Raw genomic sequence first — 19,513 nt, 5'->3', positions numbered from 1 at the left:
TCTTCCACCTGTTATTATTAGTGGATGTGACTGCCTTTTCACAGATGTTTTCTTCCCTCAGAACGATTGTAAATTTAGATGTGTGGCCCCTGTTCTCCAGTCCCTTTATCTCTCCTTCCAGAACTGCTCCTATGACACTCCTTTTGGGTAGCCAGCCAGCCTTCTAGATGGGCTTATATAGAACCCCACTCTGTGCCGCATCTATTAGGACCGTTTATCCCATTGTGTGTTACTTGATTGATATATGTCTCTCTCTTTCCCTAAACTGTGTTTCTGAAGGCTCAGAAGTAACATAATTAAATTCCAGTTAACTCTTGGCCCACATTTGTCTACTTTGAGAACTAATTATGGTCCAAACCCAAGGTCAGACCGACTTACCTTGTTTAGATATCCTCTTGTGCTCACTTCTCCTGTCTGGAAGATTTTGTAAGTCCCTGGTGCAGCTCATCTCACTACGTTTCTGAGAAACAGAGACTAAGAAAGGTAAACTGGCAAAATATAACAGAATGTAACTATTATGGATAGCTTTGGGGAAAAAATGGACAGTTGAATATATAAGAAACTGTTACCTGTGGTTAAAAGAGAAAATAGCAATTATCAATTCCTGAGAGGTTAAGAAAGCTCTTTTGAAATTAGGTAGAGATATTTAGTTACTAGTTTCAAATGAATCTTTCTAGGCACAAATATACACAAGTAGTACACAATGAAACATACTTCTAACCACATAGAAAATATGTATGGGTAATATGCCAGGAAATTTTGAAGTTCTGACAAAAGGAGTTTTTGTTGAGTCAGAAATCTAATTAAACAACAAGGGCTGTAATGTGTCTCCTTGGCACAGTGGAGGAGGGATGCATCAAATGCTTGTAAAATCTGGGAACAGGGCCCTCATGGAGTGTGTAGGGTGGACGTCCTCTCCCCAGCAAAGGCCTGGCCTGTAATAATCCCCCTTGTATATCACTGCAGAAAACCCAGCTCTCTCCTTGCTGTTCTTGTGTTTCTGTGATATTGTTATATACGTATTTCAGTATCTCAAGAGGGCAACTGGTAAGAGAACTAGCCAAAGTTCCTAATATAGAAAAGCTGCCTATTAAACAATTGTTTGGAGTAAAGTGTAGCATAGAATTAAGATCATGTGTTCAGTACAGGCCAACTGCTTCTCAGTTATGTGACCAGAAACAAGATACTTATACTTCCTAAGTCTCAGTGTTCCCATCTGTAAAATAGGGACAATAATAGAAACTCTCCGTGGATTGCCATGAGGATTTTTGTCATGAGATAATTCATATAAAGCATTGAGTATGAGGCCCAGGCCCACTGGTTGGACTGTTATCCTCTGCATTAATATACAGGACTGTGATATCTTCCACAATGCCAAAACAATGTGGTCCAATTTTCAGAGTGGAGAAATTAGTAACAAAATGCATCTCACCAAAAACAGGTCAATAAGTCGAAGATCAGGGAAGAGACTGGAACAGCAGGAGGTCAGAAGATGGGCGCAGGGAAACCTTCCAACACAAATGTTGCCACATGATTGTCCCCATATCTCACCCATCCCACCCCATTTACCCCACTCTTTAGATCCCAACAGCCTTGTTTATACCACTTATACCCTCTGCTCGCCAAACAGAGACCCTCTGGAAATCATCCCTGACCTGAGCAGGTCAGTCTGAGGTGCCTGTGTCCACTTGTAGTCACATGTATATTCACTTTCACACGTATACACATAGCCCTGAGTGGGACATCTGTATAGTCCCTGAGATGAGAGTCTACAAATCACACACATGGGCATGCGTGAACATGTGCACATTTGCATATGCGCGCGCGCACACACACACACACACACACACACACACACACTCACCCTGTTTAACTCTCCTAAGTCACCAGCCATGTCTGCTGTGCAATCTCCAGCTTTGATATCCCTTGTCCCAGCTGAGTTCTATTTCTCTTCTCAGGTCACTGCAGCCTGGTCTAAAATGACTTAATGAGTGAAATTGGGCCAAGAAGTCTCGCCAAATTCCTCCTGGGAATAATCTGGAGGCTTAGGTATGCAAGCAGCATTAAAGGGGACGCAGGGTGGAGCGCAGAATTTCAAGTCAGGAGAATTGGTTTCGAAATCCAGCTTCACTTTTTTTATGTCTAACCTTGAACAAATTACTTAACCTTTCTGGACCTCAGTTTCCTTGTATCTAGCATGAGAAACATCCTGCCTTACAGATGTTAAGACGATCCAATTAATGCAGGTAAAAGTATTTCATGAACCACAAAGATCTTTTGTGTTGAATACAAAGACTCCTGAACTAATGGTTTATGACTGGGGGCTCATTTTGGTAACAAGGATGCTGAATAACATTGGCATCCAAGGTGAGAGCCAGATGAACTCTAGAAAGCAGCTGTATCGTGGCGCTTTATTCAGAGAGTAACAAAGACCATGTAGAGGGCAGCCAGTATGGATGCTGTTTTAGACTCATCTGCTTTCCTTGGAGTGGAAGTGGGATGAGATGGGAGAGTCAAAGTTACATGTAACCAGTTTAGAAATTCAGAATGATGTGCCTCTGAGAAGTCTTCAGAATGCCTTGCCAATGAAGGTATTCACCTCCCAAGAGGAGTAAGAGTGAACATGGAACTCATTTCCCTCTGCCCATCATAGCCACTGGCTTACCAGAACTGCTGGGATGGCAGGGCCCACAGGCTGCACAGACTCAACAGCGGCTGGGCCCATATGGCCTGAGGTAGGCAGCCGCCAAGATGACCCCAATGACCCTTGATTCCTGGTACTCACATCCTTGTGAAGCCCCCTCCCCTTGGGTATGAGCTACACCTAGCAACTCACTTCTATCAAATAGAATATGGTAAAGTGATAAGACGTCACTTCTGAGATTTGGTTATAAAATTTAGCTCTCTCTCTCTCTGTCTCTGTCTCTGTCTCTGTCTCTCTCTCTCTCTCTCTCTCTCTCTCTCATTCTGAGGGAAGCCAGCTGCCATACTATGAGCTGCCCTATGGAGAAGCCCATGTGTCAAGGACTTGAGGGAGGATTCCAGTCAACAGCCAGCAAGGAGCAGAGGCCGTTAGATCAACATCCTGTGAGTAACTTAATCTTGCCAATAACCATGTGAGTGAGATTGAAAGTGGATCCTCCTGCAATTGAGCCTTCAGATGGGACCACAGCCCCGGCCAAAATAGTGTCTGTCTCCTCCTGGAGAGTCCTTGAGACAGGCAAACAGTTAAGTCACACACGGATTCCTGACCCACAGAAAGTATGAGATAACAAGTGTTTGTTTTAAGCAACTAAGTTTTGGGGTGATTTGTCACACAACAAGAGATAACTGATACGAGGCCCTTACCAGACATTCTGAGGAAAAATCCCACCCATGAGACTCAACAGAGAAAGGCTTTCTGCCAAATAATTCTGCCAGTAGTGGGAGCCATTTCACTGAGTAATTCCTCCTTTTAGTCCACTCCCATCTCTAGAAAACAATATCATTTCTGCTTGAAGAAGGGAACTTATGTACATAAAGAATTTGTGGCTATAAAATGTAAAAATGGAGCCATTGCTAACAGTCAATTTTGACAAGGCCATTTGGACACAGCAAACATACTGAGGTGGTCAGAAGGGTCAATATTGGAGTAAGGGATGGGACAAAGTGGGAAGGAGGGCTCAGAGATGCTGCTAGAGTGCTTGCCTTTCATATTACTTAAGAGGAATAGAAAGCTGAAATTTTAGTGGTTTCTTTTTAAGACCAAGTAAAAATGCCCTTGGCATCATGGCTTTGTGAAAGCAGCCAGATCAAAATGCCAAGTTCTATCAGTGAACTGTTTTATCTAACACTACTTTATAAATACTGTTTGGGTTCCACCTGAGCCCTGAAATCAGGATTGTCATCAATCTTCCCATCATGCTTGTGCACACACACACACACACACACACACACACACACACACACACCATAAAGGGATTCAGAGTTACAGGGTCTAAGAGCACAAGGTCTAAAATGATGTGAGTTTCAAGGCCACCATCTGTCCCATGTTCTATTCAGATTTGGGTTGTTCCAATTCAAAAGGCGGGACAACACCTGCTAAGAGACTGGAGCTTCACCAAAGACTCCACAGAGAGCAAGTCATTGTAGGGTCAGTCCTATGAGTGTCCCCAAATTGCTCATCCTCCTAGAACACAAGAATTAAAAAACTTTATTTGTAGTAAAAGTAAAAGGCACTTTTATGTTTGAAATGATCCTATTGGTTTCCTGACGTTCTCTGTATCTGTAAAGCCATTCATGTATCAACACTTAAAGAGAAGAATGTCTCCCATGGTCCCTTGTGGTTATGTCACCATTGTTTATCTTCCTCAGCAATAAATAATAGCAATAGGTACAGGTTACCACAATCCCAGACAGGCCCAGTTCCGAGAGATGTAACCAGCTGGGCTGGGGACATGTCTTTCTTTATAGCTTAACATTCTATCCTTCATGTCACTAGAGTTCTTGGTTCCTCAATTTCCTCCTGGGTAGAAACAAGGATACGTATGGGTGTGTCTGCTGCTCTACCATCTCCCATCCAGTTCTGACCTCCTGCATATCTGAAACCTCCTGGCACAGCAGGCCACAGAAACAGGAATGCACTCAAGTTTCCCAATATCCCACCAAATTAATTCCTTATGAGCCCAACTACTGGGTTTATACTAACAGAGAAAACACTGCAAGGCCTGAGCTTCAAAACTCGGCTGATTTTCACTCCCTGCCACATTTCAAAAGAGAAAAGCTAACTTTTGCCCTCTAGGGTGGGAAATGTGAAAGGCACAGTGAAAGCTCTGAGTGGAGACCACAACAAATCCCTCCTGGGCGCAGAGCCCACAGAGCCAGGCTAACAGTTTTCCATCCACTGAGTGGAAACTAGATGCAGGAGGTACCCAGACGGACCCTGTTTTCGCTCCCATGCCAACTGCTGTAAACCTGTTTCTGTCCTGTTGGAGCTGCAATGTAGAGCCAGAAATCTGGAAGAATTTAACAACCAGTCAGTTCAGACACAGGAAAACATTGTTCAAAGTAAACACTGGAATCCCTCCCTCATCATCCAGGAATGTGGAGCCAGCAGGGTTGAGATCAGCAGCTTCTCAGAAAAGCCCTGGCTATGGGGCTGTGCTTGGGGCTGCAGGCTAGGAGGGCCAGGCCGGGCTCCAGAACTGTTTTCTGGCTAAGACATGGTCAAGGCTGGGAGGTCAGCACACGGGGCTTCTCCCCTTGAGCGCCGTGCTGCCCACAGCTTCCGGCTACACAACTCACTATTGCCCCGCACCCAGCTTGCATGCGAGGGCCTCACGCTATGCCTGAACTTGGGAAAAGCTGGAGGAAAAGTGCCCTGGAGGAACTGAGTGGGGCTCAGGGTGCTGGGGACTTTCCATTTCCTTTGCCTGCGGCAGGCTGTGAAAGAGTCACTTTTCCAAGAGGAAGAAAGAAAGCTCTGTGTGCACGGGGAGGGTCCAGTGCCTCCAATCAGAACATGTGTGCTAGATGGGATGTGGCCACCAGCGTTCACAGTTCTGCGGACTGAGCCTTTAATTCCATCTTCCAAAAGCCATGTGCCAGGTCCCCGCCCCATTTCCTATGGCCCTGGGGAGCGGAGAGAGGACTCACTTCACTGGGGGCTGCATAATGGATCCCAGAAAAACGTTACGCATTAAGTCATTTGTGTCACTGTGTTCCTCTGCCTCAGCTCCACCCACGAAGATGCAAGCCTGAACAGAATTGTTAAAAGGTTTCTGACAGTCAAAATGTAAAAGAAAATCGCAAGTTAGGAAGGGTTCAAGGAGAAGAACGCAGAGTCCAAAGATTTGCCACAGGAAGCCCTGAGCCCAGGCCTCGGGGTGGGACTGCCAGGGCGTGTGGAGCAGCAGCAACAAATCAGGCGACAGCCTCTCTGTCCCTGACCTTCACCACGGCACTCACCCCACTCCTCAGCCCTGAGGGATCCACAGACGGCGTGTTTAATCCGCTCATTTTGAACCAGGTGAGCAAGAGGGACGCCGTCCCTCCTCTTAGGGAGCATATGCTCCAGACAAGAGATCATCCAGGTGGCCCTGGGGCCAGCAGCAGCATCACCTAGCATTTGCTAGGAATGTGTTTCCTCCCGTCCCACCCTGGCCTGCTGCATTAGAAACCCTGGAGTACGGCCCAGTGACCTATATCTTAACAAACCCTCTAGGTGATGCTGACGCACAAGGAAGTTTGCAAAGAATGCTTAAGAATCACCCAATCTAATTTGTCACCTCCTCATTGGATAGTAGAGAAAAAGCTGAAAGGTTAATGGTTTGCTGCAAGGAAGTCATAGACAGGGCGTGTCAACATGCTCCTAGATGCAAAACAGCTGTGCCAAACTGCGGTGTCATTGGAAACTTGTGAGTCCAGTTTCAGAAATACTTTCCACCTCACTTTGGTCACCCTTTACTGGTGGTTTCTAAATGCTATTTTGAAGAAGAGGTGGGAGCCATTTCTCCACTCATGGGCACTCAGACAGCTGCGATCTCTTTTAACTTGCTGCCGCCACTCAGCTGGGTGCATCACAGCTCCATCTGAAGGCGACTCGGAGAAAGCTGTTTGCCCTGTTGTCTTTGGGCTGCCCCCTCACCTACTTCTTGGTGGGCATAGGGGAGAGTATACAACCAGGCTTTCTAAATGAGTTAATTTTTAAATAAAAGTACCACCCAATAAAGTACATTTTCATTTGTCCATTCAGCAAATGACTTTCATGTTGCCAAACTCAGTTATTTGCTTTGTATTTGTTTCTTAGCTCGTCTGACCTATTGGCAACAATAGAACCCACTGGCCACTCTAGAAAATTCCTCTTTTCCTGGCTCCTTCTTCCTTCTGGTTTCACCACCTCACTGCCTGCTCTTGTAAACCCCTGCTGGACATCTCTCCTTGGGTGTTTTCTAGGTGCCTCAGAAGTACCCTGTTACACACACACACACCAAAACCTGCTCCCTCATTTGTCTTCCACATTTTATTAAACAGCACCACTAACATACCATTTGCCCAAGAAAAAGGAGTATTTTTTCCACTTTCCTTCATCCTCAAGATCCAAGTTACCACCAAGTCCTATCAACTGAGCCTGTAAAAATATCCTGAATCCACTCTTTTTCTACATTCTACTATTATGACAATAGCTACTACTACTACTACTAACAATAATGATAATGTCTCACAGCACGGTGCTCATGTTCCACATGTATTAACTCATTGAGCCTTCCCAACAAACCTGAGTTAAGTGCAATTTGTATCCCCTCTTACAGAGGGTAAGACTGAGGCAGAGATGCTCAGTGACTCGCTCAAAGCCATACATCTGTTCTGGTGGAGCCAGGATTCGGTTGTGGGTAGCTGGCCCCAGGATCCATGTGACAAGACACCATGCTCCTGGGGCCGCCTCCATAACCACAGGATACGCTTGTGGCCTCTGGATGGCCTCCCGCTTCCACTCTTGTCTCCATTCAGCAGGTCCTTGAATAATGTCATTTTTGTACATCGTTTCATTATAACGTGGACGAGGTGCCAGAAACTTAACTCTTGTTTATATCAATTAGCCTAAAACTGATTTCATTATGTGTCATTTTGCTTGAAGTCACAGATCCTATTAATGACATTAAGTGAGGACTTACTATACAATTTATTTTATATGCCCTGCAGCCAGAGTGGCTTTTGAAAAACAGAGAGCAGTACTCAGTCACTGCCCAGCCTAAATATTCCTCTAAGTGTTTCCACATAGCCCTTAGAATGCAATACCTACCGTGGCTGACTACCTCCCAGATCTCTCTCTCCTCTGTCTCTTCAATCACATTGCTCTTCTCTCTCTGTCTGAAACTCACCAAACTCTAGCTATTCCCCTACTTGGAATGGGCTTCCCCACAGATTTTCGCAAAGCTGGCTTCTGGTCATTTGCTCTATGTCACCCTCTCAGAAAGGCTTTCCCTAACTTCCTACTCTAAACTAGCCTTCAGTCCATCGCTATCATATCACCTTATGTTATTTTTATTATAGCACTTATCGTTATCTGAAATTGTCTTAAACTTGTTTGTTTACAATTTATTTTCTGCCTGTTCTCTTAGAATTTAAATTCCATGGGATGAAGGAACTTGTCTGTCTTTTCTCCACCTATATCCCAGGACCTAAAACTGTCTAAACACTTACTGAAGCACCTGCTTGTACCAGGCACGTGGATCAAAGGTGAGTACAGCAGAATCCCTATCCTGATGGGTGCCACCATCTGTAGTTCTACTATACTACAAGGGACGTTATGACAAAAGGAAGCACAGGTGTCATGAGAACATCAAAAGTGATTTCTCACCCAGCCTAGGAAACTCGAGACGACTCCCTGTAGTAGAATTAAATTCACTTCATTTCAACAGTTATTCTGAGCCAGATCTGCAAGTTACAGAGATGGATGAGACAGACCAGTGATCTATCTCCTCAGTGCCAGAATCACCTAAAGAAAGAGCATTTTAAAACACAGACTGTCACCTCCTCACCAGTTTCTGATTCAACAAATCTGGGGTGGGGCCTGAGAATTTGCACGTCTAAAGCGTTCCCAGGTGAGGCTGATGCTGCTGGTCTAGGCACCACACTTTGAGAATCACTAGATTGGACCATTTCCTTGCCTGAGACCTCAATGACTATAGCTCAGCACGATGCTATGTGTCACGTGCTCTGATGGAAATCAGGGCAGATGATATGAGAGGGGATCACACAGCTTACCCAGGAGAAACCAGCACCTGAGTTCAGTTCTGAATGACAAGTAGGCATTATTAAGACAAGGGAAGAAAATCATATCATGAAGTAGCATGATGTGATTTTTAAATTTAAAATCGATTTCAATATTGCTGAAGCATAAAGTATAAAACCAAGATTAGCTGAAGATGAGACTGAAGCTAGCACCGGATGCAAGAGCCTTGAAAGACGAGTAGCAGAAAGCCAGGCTGAATAAGAGCAAAGTGAGCATAATATACTCAGAGAACTACAGAAATTATGGCCAACACGTAGGGTGCACATGGGCGGAGGGAAAGGATTGTAGAGAGAACTGAATTGTAAACAAAGATGGAAGTCAAACCATAATGATCCCACCTTGGGGTTTGTGCTCCCTGTTTCCTCTGCCTAGAACATTCATGCTGAAAAGCTATATCTTTATCTTGCAGGCACTACGGTGACTTGAAAGGCTTTAAGCAGGCAGTAGCATTATCAGCTTTGCCTTTCAGAAAGATCCCTGTGGCACAGACCTATAGCTTCCTACCAAGGATTTGCACAGCCCGTCCTTCATATCAACTTGATACTGGGAGTCAATTGCCTCGCCAAGAATTCTATGCCCCCCATCTAGTACCTAGGTAGTCTTGTGTCTGAGTTCTGGCTACCTTTCAGACCTGGCCCATGAATGCTCCAATGTGACCCTTTATTGTTTTTTTTTCCCCATTCACAAGCTCGAAATAAAGGAATCCAAAGTTCATGGCAGTGAGAATGAACACAGGACAGAATGTGATCGCAACTAACTATAGGGATAAAGGAGAGACAGGGGTCTAGAATGATGCTCGGGTCCCTAAGTTGGGTGATGGAGACAAACAATAGCAGAGAGCCAATTTGGGGAAGGATGCTTAGTTTTATTTGGGATATTATACAAAATCCAGGTAGTTATGCCCAGTGAGCAGTTGTCCATATGAATCTGGTATCCAAGAAAATGGCGATGGTTATAGATATAGATTTGGGGGGGGGGGGGGAATGAGACTAAAGATTGTCATTTATCTCATTTACATAAAATGAGTTGAGAAAAAGAATGAGAACTGAACCACGACTGGGCAGAAGCCACCAGAGAGAAGAAAGAAGTGTGGAAGTACTCTCAAGAAGCCAAGAGAAAATACCTGCCGAGGAGACTGTGATATAATTTAAATTAAAAAAAAGAAACGTTTTTTCTTTGTCCTCTTCCTGGTACAGAGCTCCTAAAACCTTTGGAACTTACTGCCGTTTGTATGCTGCTGAAATGGCTCATGGCAAGAGCCCTAAATAGCTTCAACGTGCGGGGCAAGTGGCCAGAAAGACCAACCTTGTGATTAGAGCGTTAGAACTTTCAGCCCCACCCGAAGCTCCGTGGTGGGGGTGGGGCTGGGAATTGAGTCCTATTCGTCAATGGTCAATGATCTAATCAATCTTGGCTACGTAATGAAACCTCCATAAAAATTCCTATACAGTGAGGTTCTGGGAGCTTCCTGGCCTGTGAACACAGTGATGTGCTGTGAAGGAGCCATGGCTGGAAAGGGCATGAAGCTCTGTGCCACCCCCATCCCTTCCGTTTGACTGTTCCTGACTTGTAGTCTTTATAACAAACTGTAAACGTAAGTAAAGCATTTTCCCGAATTCTGTGTCATTCTAGCAAATCATCAAACCTGAGGAAGGGGCCATGGGAACTCTTACATTTATAGCCAGTTAGAAGGACAGGTAGCCTCTGGGACTTGAAACTAGTGTGGGAAGTGGGGCCAGTCTGTGGGACTGAGACCATAGCCTGTGGGGTCTGTGCTAACTCCAGGTAGATGGTGTCGAAATTGAATTGAATAGTAGGACACCCAGTTGGTGTTGGAGAATCGAAGAGTTGTTTGGTGTAGAAAACCCCACACATCTGTTTTCAGAAAAAAGATATCCCAGAGAGGATATGTCAGGAACCACAGAAACATCAAGAAACTCAAGGACCAAATGAGCCCACTGAAGTTGACACTAGAAATGCATTTATGAGGGCAATTCCATTAAATGGCAGGATAAAAGCCAGAATTGGGAGAGCTGTGGAGTTAATGGGAAGGGAGGAAACGAGGACAATGATTGTAATAACAAATCATAATGGAGGCCTGTCTGTGCCAGGACTGCCTTGAGATGATATATGCTTCATTTATTCCTTACTGTAAACCTAGGAGATAATGTCACCATTCTGCAGAGAGAGAAATAAACCTCAGAAAAATCAAGCAACTTTCTCAAAGTCCTACATTGAATAAGTGGTTAGAATTCAAAATCAAGTCAATCTGATTCTAAAACCAGTGTTCTTAACTAGTATGCTGTGATTGCATATATAGAAACCCAAATCATCTACAAATAAACTACTAGAATTAGTGAGTTTAGCAAGGTTGCTGGATATACGAACAGCATACCAAATCATTTGCATTTCTAAATATCAGACATAAACATAAAATAAAACTCCTAAAATGATAGTGTGTACAATTGCTTCAAAAATATCAAAGTTAAGACTAAATCTAACAAAAGTTGTGTGAGTTCTCTCTACTGAAAATTACACATTATTGAAAAAATAATCTTTAAAATCTAGATAAGTGGAGGGATATACCATGTTTATTGTAAAAATGTCGACTCTTCTAAAACAGAGCCATAAAATTCAATGTAATCTCAACCAAAATCCCAACAGAATTGTTAGTAGAAACTGACAAGCTGATTTTAAATTTTATATGGACATAAAAGAGCTAAGGAGAGAGAAGGCAATCTTAAAGATGCACACACTTGAAGAATGTAGTATGCTGGATTTCAAAACTTATAAGCCCCCAATAAATTTAAATTTGTTAAATATAATTATTTAATAAAATAATTAAAACAGTGTAGAATTGTTGAAACAACAGATAAATAGACAAATAGCATAGACTAGAAATCTCAGAGAAGTTTCTCTATGGCTCAGCACTGGGTGAAGGACAGTATTTTCAATAAGTGGTGCTAGATCACTTGAATATCCATATGGAAAAATAATTACATTTAACTCCCATCCTCTCAAAATATCCAAAAAATCAAGTCCAGGTGGGTGGTACTTACAAATGTTTATAATGTTAGAACTAAACAATAAAACTTCTAGATGACATAGGAAAATATCTCATGCCATCAGGACAGAAAAAGAGTTCTTAAAGTTAAGAATTTCTGTTCAATGAAAGATACCATTGAGAAAATTCAGATACCATTAAGAAAAGACAAGCCTCAGCGTGGGAGATTTTTGTACTCCCTATACCCAAAAAGGGCTTGTACACAGAATATATTTTAAATGTTTAAAAATCCCCCACAATCAATTTTAAAAAGACCTGAAAACTAGAAAATTGTCAAGAGACTTGACTAGGCTCATCACAAAAGACGATACCCAAACAGTAGAATAAACAAATGAAAAGGTATTCAACCTCTAGGAAATTTGCATTAAAACCACAATGATATGCCAATCTACCCCCATAAGAATGGCTAAAATTTATGTACACTGATAACACCAAGTACAGAGAAGATGGACAGCAATGAGACTGCCCATAATACTACCAGTGGGAATGTAAACTGAAAATAGTTTGACATTATCTATTAAAGACAAACATGCACACTCCATGACCAAGCAATTCCACATTCAGGTTCAGAAATGTGTAACATGAAAATGCATGTCAAAGAAGATTTAGAACTGCATTACTTATAATAGCCCAAAACTTGAAATAACCCAAATATCTACCTAGAATAAAATAGATAGTGGAGTGGAGTGGAGTGGAGTGGAGTGGAGTGGAGTGGAGTGGAGTGGAGTGGAGTGGAGTGGAATGGACAGCGTGTCATGCGGGAGACCCTGCTCGCTGCGCCATTTGTCATGTGGGAGACCCTGCTCGCTGCGCCATTTGTCATGCGGGAGGGCCTGCGGGGTCTCTGCTCCCGCTCCCCATACAAGAACGCAGGATATGGTGAGGCCAAAAAGGAACACCCACGGAGCCATAGGTAGGGGAGTCATACCACTATATTCTCTCTGGCGGCACTATACTCTCACTGGAGGCTGGATCCACACTGTCCGCAAACCGCCATCCACGCTTGCCAGCCCAGCCGCCATCTTCCTGCTAGCCCCCATTCTTTTCTCTCCTCTCTCTCCTCCACTCTCCTCCGTAGCCGCAGCAGTTATATTGGCGGCTAATTGGCTAACTGGCTACAGCTGACGGCCAATCAGCCACAGCTGACGGCCATCTACTACCCGAGCCAGCACTCCTCCACGTGAGGCTGAGAGCCTGTAAACTACTTTCTGGGGCTCTGCCCCCACACAGCGATACATTCATTCAATGGAACACTACATAGCAATGAAAATAAATAAACTATACTGATGTGCAACCCCAGTGAATCTCACAAACATATTATTGAGTGAAAGAAGTCAGGTAAAACAGTGTCTGGGAATACACTTCCTCAGTGTAAAGCAGGGGCATGATTACCACAAATTTAGGAGAGTACCTGTAATTACCTTTGAGAATTAGAGAACTGGTAAGAAATGGGAGAGGATGGGGGGAGTTCTGGGGATTAGCAGTGTCCTACTTCCTGACATGGTTGGTTGTTACCAGGTGTCCACTTTTGATAAATCACAAACATGTAAGCTGTATGTCTTTGTTCACTTAATATAATTTCAAATTTATTTAAAAAAAAAAATTTTTAAGAAATAAAGATGGCAGGGCTGGGCAAGGAAGTGAGAAGAGTGGACAGACATAAAGCAAAACTAGGGAAATGAAAGATTGCGTGGAAGAATTATTGGCTATTATCTATAATCCAGCCACTCCGTGATTGTAGGGTTACCTACCAGTGGGGGGGAGGGGATTGGTGTGTGTGTGTGTGTGTGTGTGTGTGTGTGTGTGTGTGTGTTGTGGGAAAATGGGTTCTTGGTGAAAGTCACAGGGAAGAATTCAAGGACACACCGATCAAGCCAAGCAAACAAAGCCAAGCAAGCAGAGGATTTATTAAAAGAAAGGAAGTGTACACTCCCAAAATAATGGGAGTGGGCAGGCCAAGAGAACAGCAAGTGCCCCGAAGAACAAAGAGGCTTAGGATTTTATTAGAATGAGGGCACAAAATATTCAAGATTTAGGGATGGCGTTATAGGCACTCCCAGGCAAGTCCTCACTGACCACTCCTTCCTGGGAGGTAAGATTGTCTTGTCCTTATTTAGCCTTTGTCAGAACTATCATGGCAACACAGGGGGTGGAGATTTTCCCTGCTTTTGTAATGCTAATAATATTACAATCTATTATAATTAGCTAAAGTTCACCTGAGGGGCAAGACGGGGTCCTGAGCCACCAAAATCTAGCTCTGGCTGGTCTGGTAGCTGCCCCTTTTCTTAAGAATAATCTCATCTCCTCCTTCCTTTGTCTCCCCTCACATCCTCCTTGCTTTCCTCTCCCCTCTCTTCCCAAGGCCCTGTTCTTTCTGCCTACAGTAACGCATGTATTAGTGTGGGTATGTGTATGCGTATGAGGGTATATGTGTATGTGTGTGGGGGGGTGGGGAGGTGTGGGTGTGTATGGGTGTATATGTGTGGAGGTGTGAGTGTGGGGGGGTGAGTATATGTGGGTGTGGATGTGTGCGTGCATGTGGACGTGGGTGTATATGTGTGGGTGTGTGGACACTCGTATGTGTGTGTGGGTGGGTGTACGTGTGTGGGTGTGGGGGGGTGTGACAGAGAGATTCTCTTTAGCATCAGTGAGGAGACTTGGACTGAGGTTGGGGGAAGAAGAGGAAACAAAAAATCGGGTGTGGTGGAAAACAAGGGGCAATGCGGTGGGGAGGGTGAGGGTCTTTGTGAGTGTGAGTGAAATAATCATCCCTGGGCCTGGCTGGAGAAGAACACAGCCACCAAAGATGTACTGCAGGCAGCCCGCACCTATTAAAGACCTGGCTATCAGCCAGTGACTTTGGACTGTAATTAGCAAATTGACTCTTGTCTCTCTAAGGCCAAAAGTAAGTGTCTAAAACCAGAACAAAATCTTTCTTTCCCATGTTCCTAAAAACCTTAGAAATTACAAAGGTAAAATAAACATTTATTTTAGAAATAAACAATGAAAATTGAAAATCAAAGTAGGCCAAGCATTTCTCAGGCAGCAGGCCTGACCTGCTACGCATTCCTAGTGTCTGGTTTCCACCAGGCACTCACTATAACTTGGCAAACCTTTTCTTCCTTTCTCATTGATTCCCTGGCACATTCCACACGGCTCCACCCTCTGGGAGCCATGGATTCACTGACCATCTTCTCTCTCTGCTGCAGACTCCATTCTGGCCATTTACGAGAGGCCACAAACGTGAAGGTGGCCCATTCCAACTTAAAATACCTCCTCCTCAACAGCCTCCTTTGAGCCTGTCTCCCTGCCTATCTGCCTGTCCTGTCATCAGAGATGCTGTGGCGTGAGGAACCCTGGGACTGCGGAAGTCCCATGAGGTCCTGGGGAAGAAGTAGGTAGGGTGAGGGTCAAGCGGGGGCTTGAGAAGTCTGAGCTGAGATGCACAGGCTGGTTGAAGTTTGAACAGTGAAAGACCAAGTCAGGAGCAGACAAGCAATAGTAGGAGGTCAAGCACACAACAGAGTCAGAGATCAGACAGGGGCCAGGGACTAGGAGCTCCACCACGAAGGAATATGGCATCGGAGCTCAGGCTTGCACCCTGGTACCAGATGCTAGGTTCACGTCCTGGCTCTGGCATCTGCCAGCTGTGTAACTTTGGGCTGGTTACTGACCTCTCTTGACCTCAGTTTTTTCTGGAAAAGTGGGAATTGGATGGGCGTGAGGATGGGGATGGGGCTGAGGATGGGAAGGGGGATTAGATAGCGTGATGATGGGCGTGGGGGTGGGGACTGGCAGGGGAGGGAGAGGAGATGGGCCTGGGGGTAGGGATGGGCATGGAGAGGGACATGAGCACGGCTGAAGACCATGGTCCAAGCTTGGTAACAAGTCCTGGGATGGAGAGCAGTTGTGCTGACATCCATTTTCTGCTCTCCACCCTCGTCATGCCTCTCCCATCCAGCCTCACTCCCTGCCTCTTCTCCAGTGTTTCCAAATGTCCATCTCCATTGTCCCCTCCCTTTCTGCTTTCAAACATTCCCAAGAATCCCCTCTTCTGAAAAATTCTTCCCTTGACCCCAAGCTTCCTGACTTCTATTTTTCTCCTTTTCTCTGCCAAAATTCCCCAGGGAGGGGCCTGTACCAGCTGTTGCTCTTTTCCTCGCTCCCCAAGGCCCGGCAGCCTGGTGTGCATCCTCAGAACCCTGACAGTCACTGGACAGGAAGGAACAGAAGGCCCAGCCATCAGGGTGCTCTAGAAAGTGTGAGTGTGCTGGCACACACGTACACACACACACACAGACACACACACACAGAGACACGCACACAAGCACAGAGAGACACACAGACACATGCACACACACAGACACAGCACACAAGCACAGACCAAACACACATGCACTCATGGGTACACACAGAAATACACACACTCATAAACATATGCACACACTGGCACAGAAACACATATACACACACATAGAGACAGCCACACAGGCATACGGACACACACAGAGACACACAGACGCAGAAATACACATAGGAATATACACACAAACATGCCCACACAGAGACACTCAGACATACCCAGATACATATACACACAAGCACATGAACATACACACACATAGGTACACATATGGAAATACACACACAAACACATGCACAGACAGACATAGACACACACCAACATACAAATACACAGGCACACACAGACACATCAGAAACACACACAGAGACACACACACTAACCCGTGCAATAAAGCAGCCAACAGGCTCTCAGTTTGATTAGAGGAGCTGAGGAGAAAACCCCAGTGCTACCCATTGCTCAGCCTGATGACTCCAGACCTCTAATGCTGGCAGAACCAGGAAAGCAAAGTGAGAATGCTACAATTGCCACACCTAGGGAAGATCCACACGTTCCAGGCCTAACCGTTCCATGACTGGGGAGGAAGCCATCTCCACATTTTGCTCAAGTCCCAGCTGTAAGCATTTGGAAGACATCCCTGAAATAACGTCAGCTGAGAAAGGGAGGGAAGTGCTTGTCAGGAGGTCTGGAGGAAGACTGTGACCTTGGGACCCAGAAGGTCCGCTCCCTGACACTGGGCAGAGCCTGAATTTGAACCCAGAAAGCCTGGCTTCCCATGTCCTTGCCCTTCTTTGCCTTTCTGCTTCTCTCATACTGGCTTGATGTAGCTCAAGCAAGTGTAAAACCAGAGCTGCCAACTCAGACAGAGTGGCCTCTGGGGTCTCTGGCTGCCAGAAGTGCCACCCTGGGATGGTGCCTGGGGACTGGGCAGAGGCAGGAAGGGAAGCACTTCCTCCTCTGTAGAAAGGAGAGTTTCCTCTCCTCTCCCCGCATCTACCCTGCAGTGCCTTCATTGATCATAAGATTTGCCAATTGTTCTTCTTTATACCTTTCATGTCCCTTAAATAAGTGACATGAATATTCATTATTACTTTTTTAAAAGTCTGCTGTTCCTTGTGGCTGTTAGTGATCTTCCCTAGAGGTTTCTATAGGTTCTGCATAGTAAAGGCACTTACCAGTCCTAGCTTCACATTTCCTTGCTGCTGAGCTCTGTCCAGATGCCAGGCATCTGTGGAGGAAACTCAACACGGTGCCCTGCCCCCCACCACCCAGGAGGAAGCTTGGGTAGAGTGTGTGCACGTTTGTTTTGGTTTGTCTTCCTGTTTAAATAGAGTTGTCTCCCTGACTGCACTGGAGAATCACCTGACCATTTTTAAAAACTGAGCCCTCTGCAGACAATTAAGCAGAATCCAGGCCATGAGGTTTGACATCGCTATGTTTTAGAGTCCCAGGGGGGTGTGCGACCAGAATTAGAACCACTGAAGGAAAATACCGGAGACTCTGGCAACCCTCAACAAGGACAGGCTCCTGTGAAGGGCACGGCCTCCTGGTAGTTGGGTCTGCAGTTTTACCTTCCCCCTGGACTCTCCTCATGGAGACACCTGGTGTTCCTGTATGTGAAATAGCACCCCACCCAGGCCTACCTGAGAGGTTTCTGAGCTCCCCCATGCTTCCTTCAGTATCTTCGTGGTTCTCCTGCCTGGTGCTTATGTTTGGTCTGGAAATGTCCCAGAGACTCAATCCCACTTCCCCTTTGTCCTCTCTTTACTGCTGTCAGGCATCCTCTCTCTGCCACCCACATCTGGTCCAGGAGCCTGAAGTCAGGGGTAAATGGGGGCATTGTGACATCAGCAGTTGCCATGCCCCCACCCTTGAATCTTCTAACCTTGTTCTCTTCCTGCTGTGAGCCCAGCCCGATCCAAGCATGCAGTCCTCAGACCCTAGTGTTGGAACAATCCTACCTGCCACTATAGTGAAGTCCTACTATGTGCTGGCCTTACATGTGCATGATCGCATTTGAAATCTCTGATACTGGAGGAGCAAATGAGATACTTGAGTTCATTTCATTTCAACAAATATTTATTCTGCACTAGACCTGGCCGGGTACAGAGATGGGTGTAATCGGTGGTTGACTTCCACAATCATCTAGAGAGCCTAATAAGACCCAGTTTTCTGGGTCCCACCCCAGATTTTCTAATTTAGTAGACCAGGGATGTGGCACAAGAATTTGGCTTTCTAACAAGCTCTTTTCAGTATCCTTCTGAAACAGGATGCTCTTTGGATGAACAGGAGAGAGAACTGTTGACACCAAAAAGCTATTTGGAATCAGCCCCTCCCCCTCCAGTCCAGTGACCTGTCCCATGTTTGCAAGGGGGCACGTGTGCACTTTCTAATCTCACCTGTGACCCCCAACTCTGAAAAATGCTCCAAGAATTGAGGAGGACCAGCACAGAGCAGGCTGGGAAGTATGGCCGTGTAACCGCCAGACAGAATCCTGGAGCCAGACTGGACTTCTCTATTACAGAATCATCGTGCCCTACTGGTAATTCCTCGGTAATGTTTCTCCCAGTGTCCATGTTCTCTGTCCCCCACCACTCCAGTCTCTGCCCACACCCTGTCCAGCCAGGAACCTAAATTCCCTTGGCCTCTCGGCAACCAAAGCGAGCACTTCCCATTGTCTCATCTTCTTCAGGGTTCTCTGGAATCTGGAGAGAGAGGCACATGCTGGAAAAAGGCCAGGACTGGACGGCAAAAGCTCTATCTCTTTGTCGCAGCATTATCACTAAGTGGTAGGAAAACTCACCCTAAATGTTCCCTACCACGTACCCAACTTTCCTACTGCCTGAGCAAGAGCCTCATTCAGACCCTTCGTCACTGCTGTTCCTCTCCAAAAGCCTTCCTCAGTCCTCTCATCCTCCCTTCTCTCCAGACTCCAGATCCACTGCAAGTCCAGTCCCACGTTCCCTTTGAGTCCTCTCCCACTCTGTAACTCCCATGCCTCTAGCCTCTTTTCGGGTCTCATGAAGGACACTCCAAACAAGGGCCGGAGAGGGCATGCATGGGCAGGGGAGGAGATGAAGTCTGAGAAGGTTCTGTCCTCTCTCTGGCAAGTGTCAGGAAGACTGTGGACATGTTTATGTGCACAGGCCAGGGGCTGGGAGAGCTTTGAAGTGTGGGGGATGGCAGCTGACCTACCCCACGGTTTCACAAGAACCTCCAAAGACGGGACACTTAAAGCCCTCCTTAGCTTGAAGGGACTCTTTGAGCTGCTTATAGGCTGCAGGTGACAGGGGCCAGGGCCCAGCTGCGAGCC

At 45.6% G+C, this 19,513-nt stretch overlaps 1 protein-coding gene and 1 long non-coding RNA gene across 5 annotated transcripts in view; one reads left to right on the top strand and one right to left on the bottom strand.

Moving 5' to 3' along the window:
* CDRT4 (CMT1A duplicated region transcript 4) overlaps positions 1-17,506 on the bottom strand; it is a 36,130-nt gene extending 18,624 nt beyond the window's left edge. The window contains exons 1-3 of one of the 4 annotated variants that reach the window (XM_074320031.2): positions 1,865-1,965; positions 1,433-1,508; positions 379-460 (exon numbers count right to left, since the gene is read on the bottom strand). In XM_074320031.2, coding sequence (XP_074176132.2) covers positions 379-448 — 70 coding nt within the window. In that variant the 5' untranslated portion in view covers positions 449-460; positions 1,433-1,508; positions 1,865-1,965. Of the gene's footprint in view, positions 1-378; positions 1,392-1,432; positions 1,509-1,864; positions 1,966-17,375 lie in introns of those variants that run through there. The other 3 variants (XM_074320032.2, XM_074320034.2, XM_074320033.2) reach the window with 3 other exon arrangements.
* Positions 4,914-10,389, top strand: LOC141568847 (uncharacterized). The gene is made up of 2 exons (XR_016018071.1): positions 4,914-6,007; positions 8,100-10,389. It is a non-coding gene; the product is annotated as an uncharacterized LOC141568847 (long non-coding RNA).
* Positions 17,507-19,513: the final 2,007 nt, after the last annotated feature.

Source organism: Rhinolophus sinicus, chromosome 12 (genome assembly GCF_057876585.1).
Source record: "Rhinolophus sinicus isolate RSI-liver-muscle chromosome 12, RSI-T2T, whole genome shotgun sequence".
Taxonomy (NCBI): domain Eukaryota; kingdom Metazoa; phylum Chordata; class Mammalia; order Chiroptera; family Rhinolophidae; genus Rhinolophus; species Rhinolophus sinicus.
Note: the sequence above shows the minus strand (reverse complement) of the source record. Positions and strands in the feature narration are given on the sequence as shown.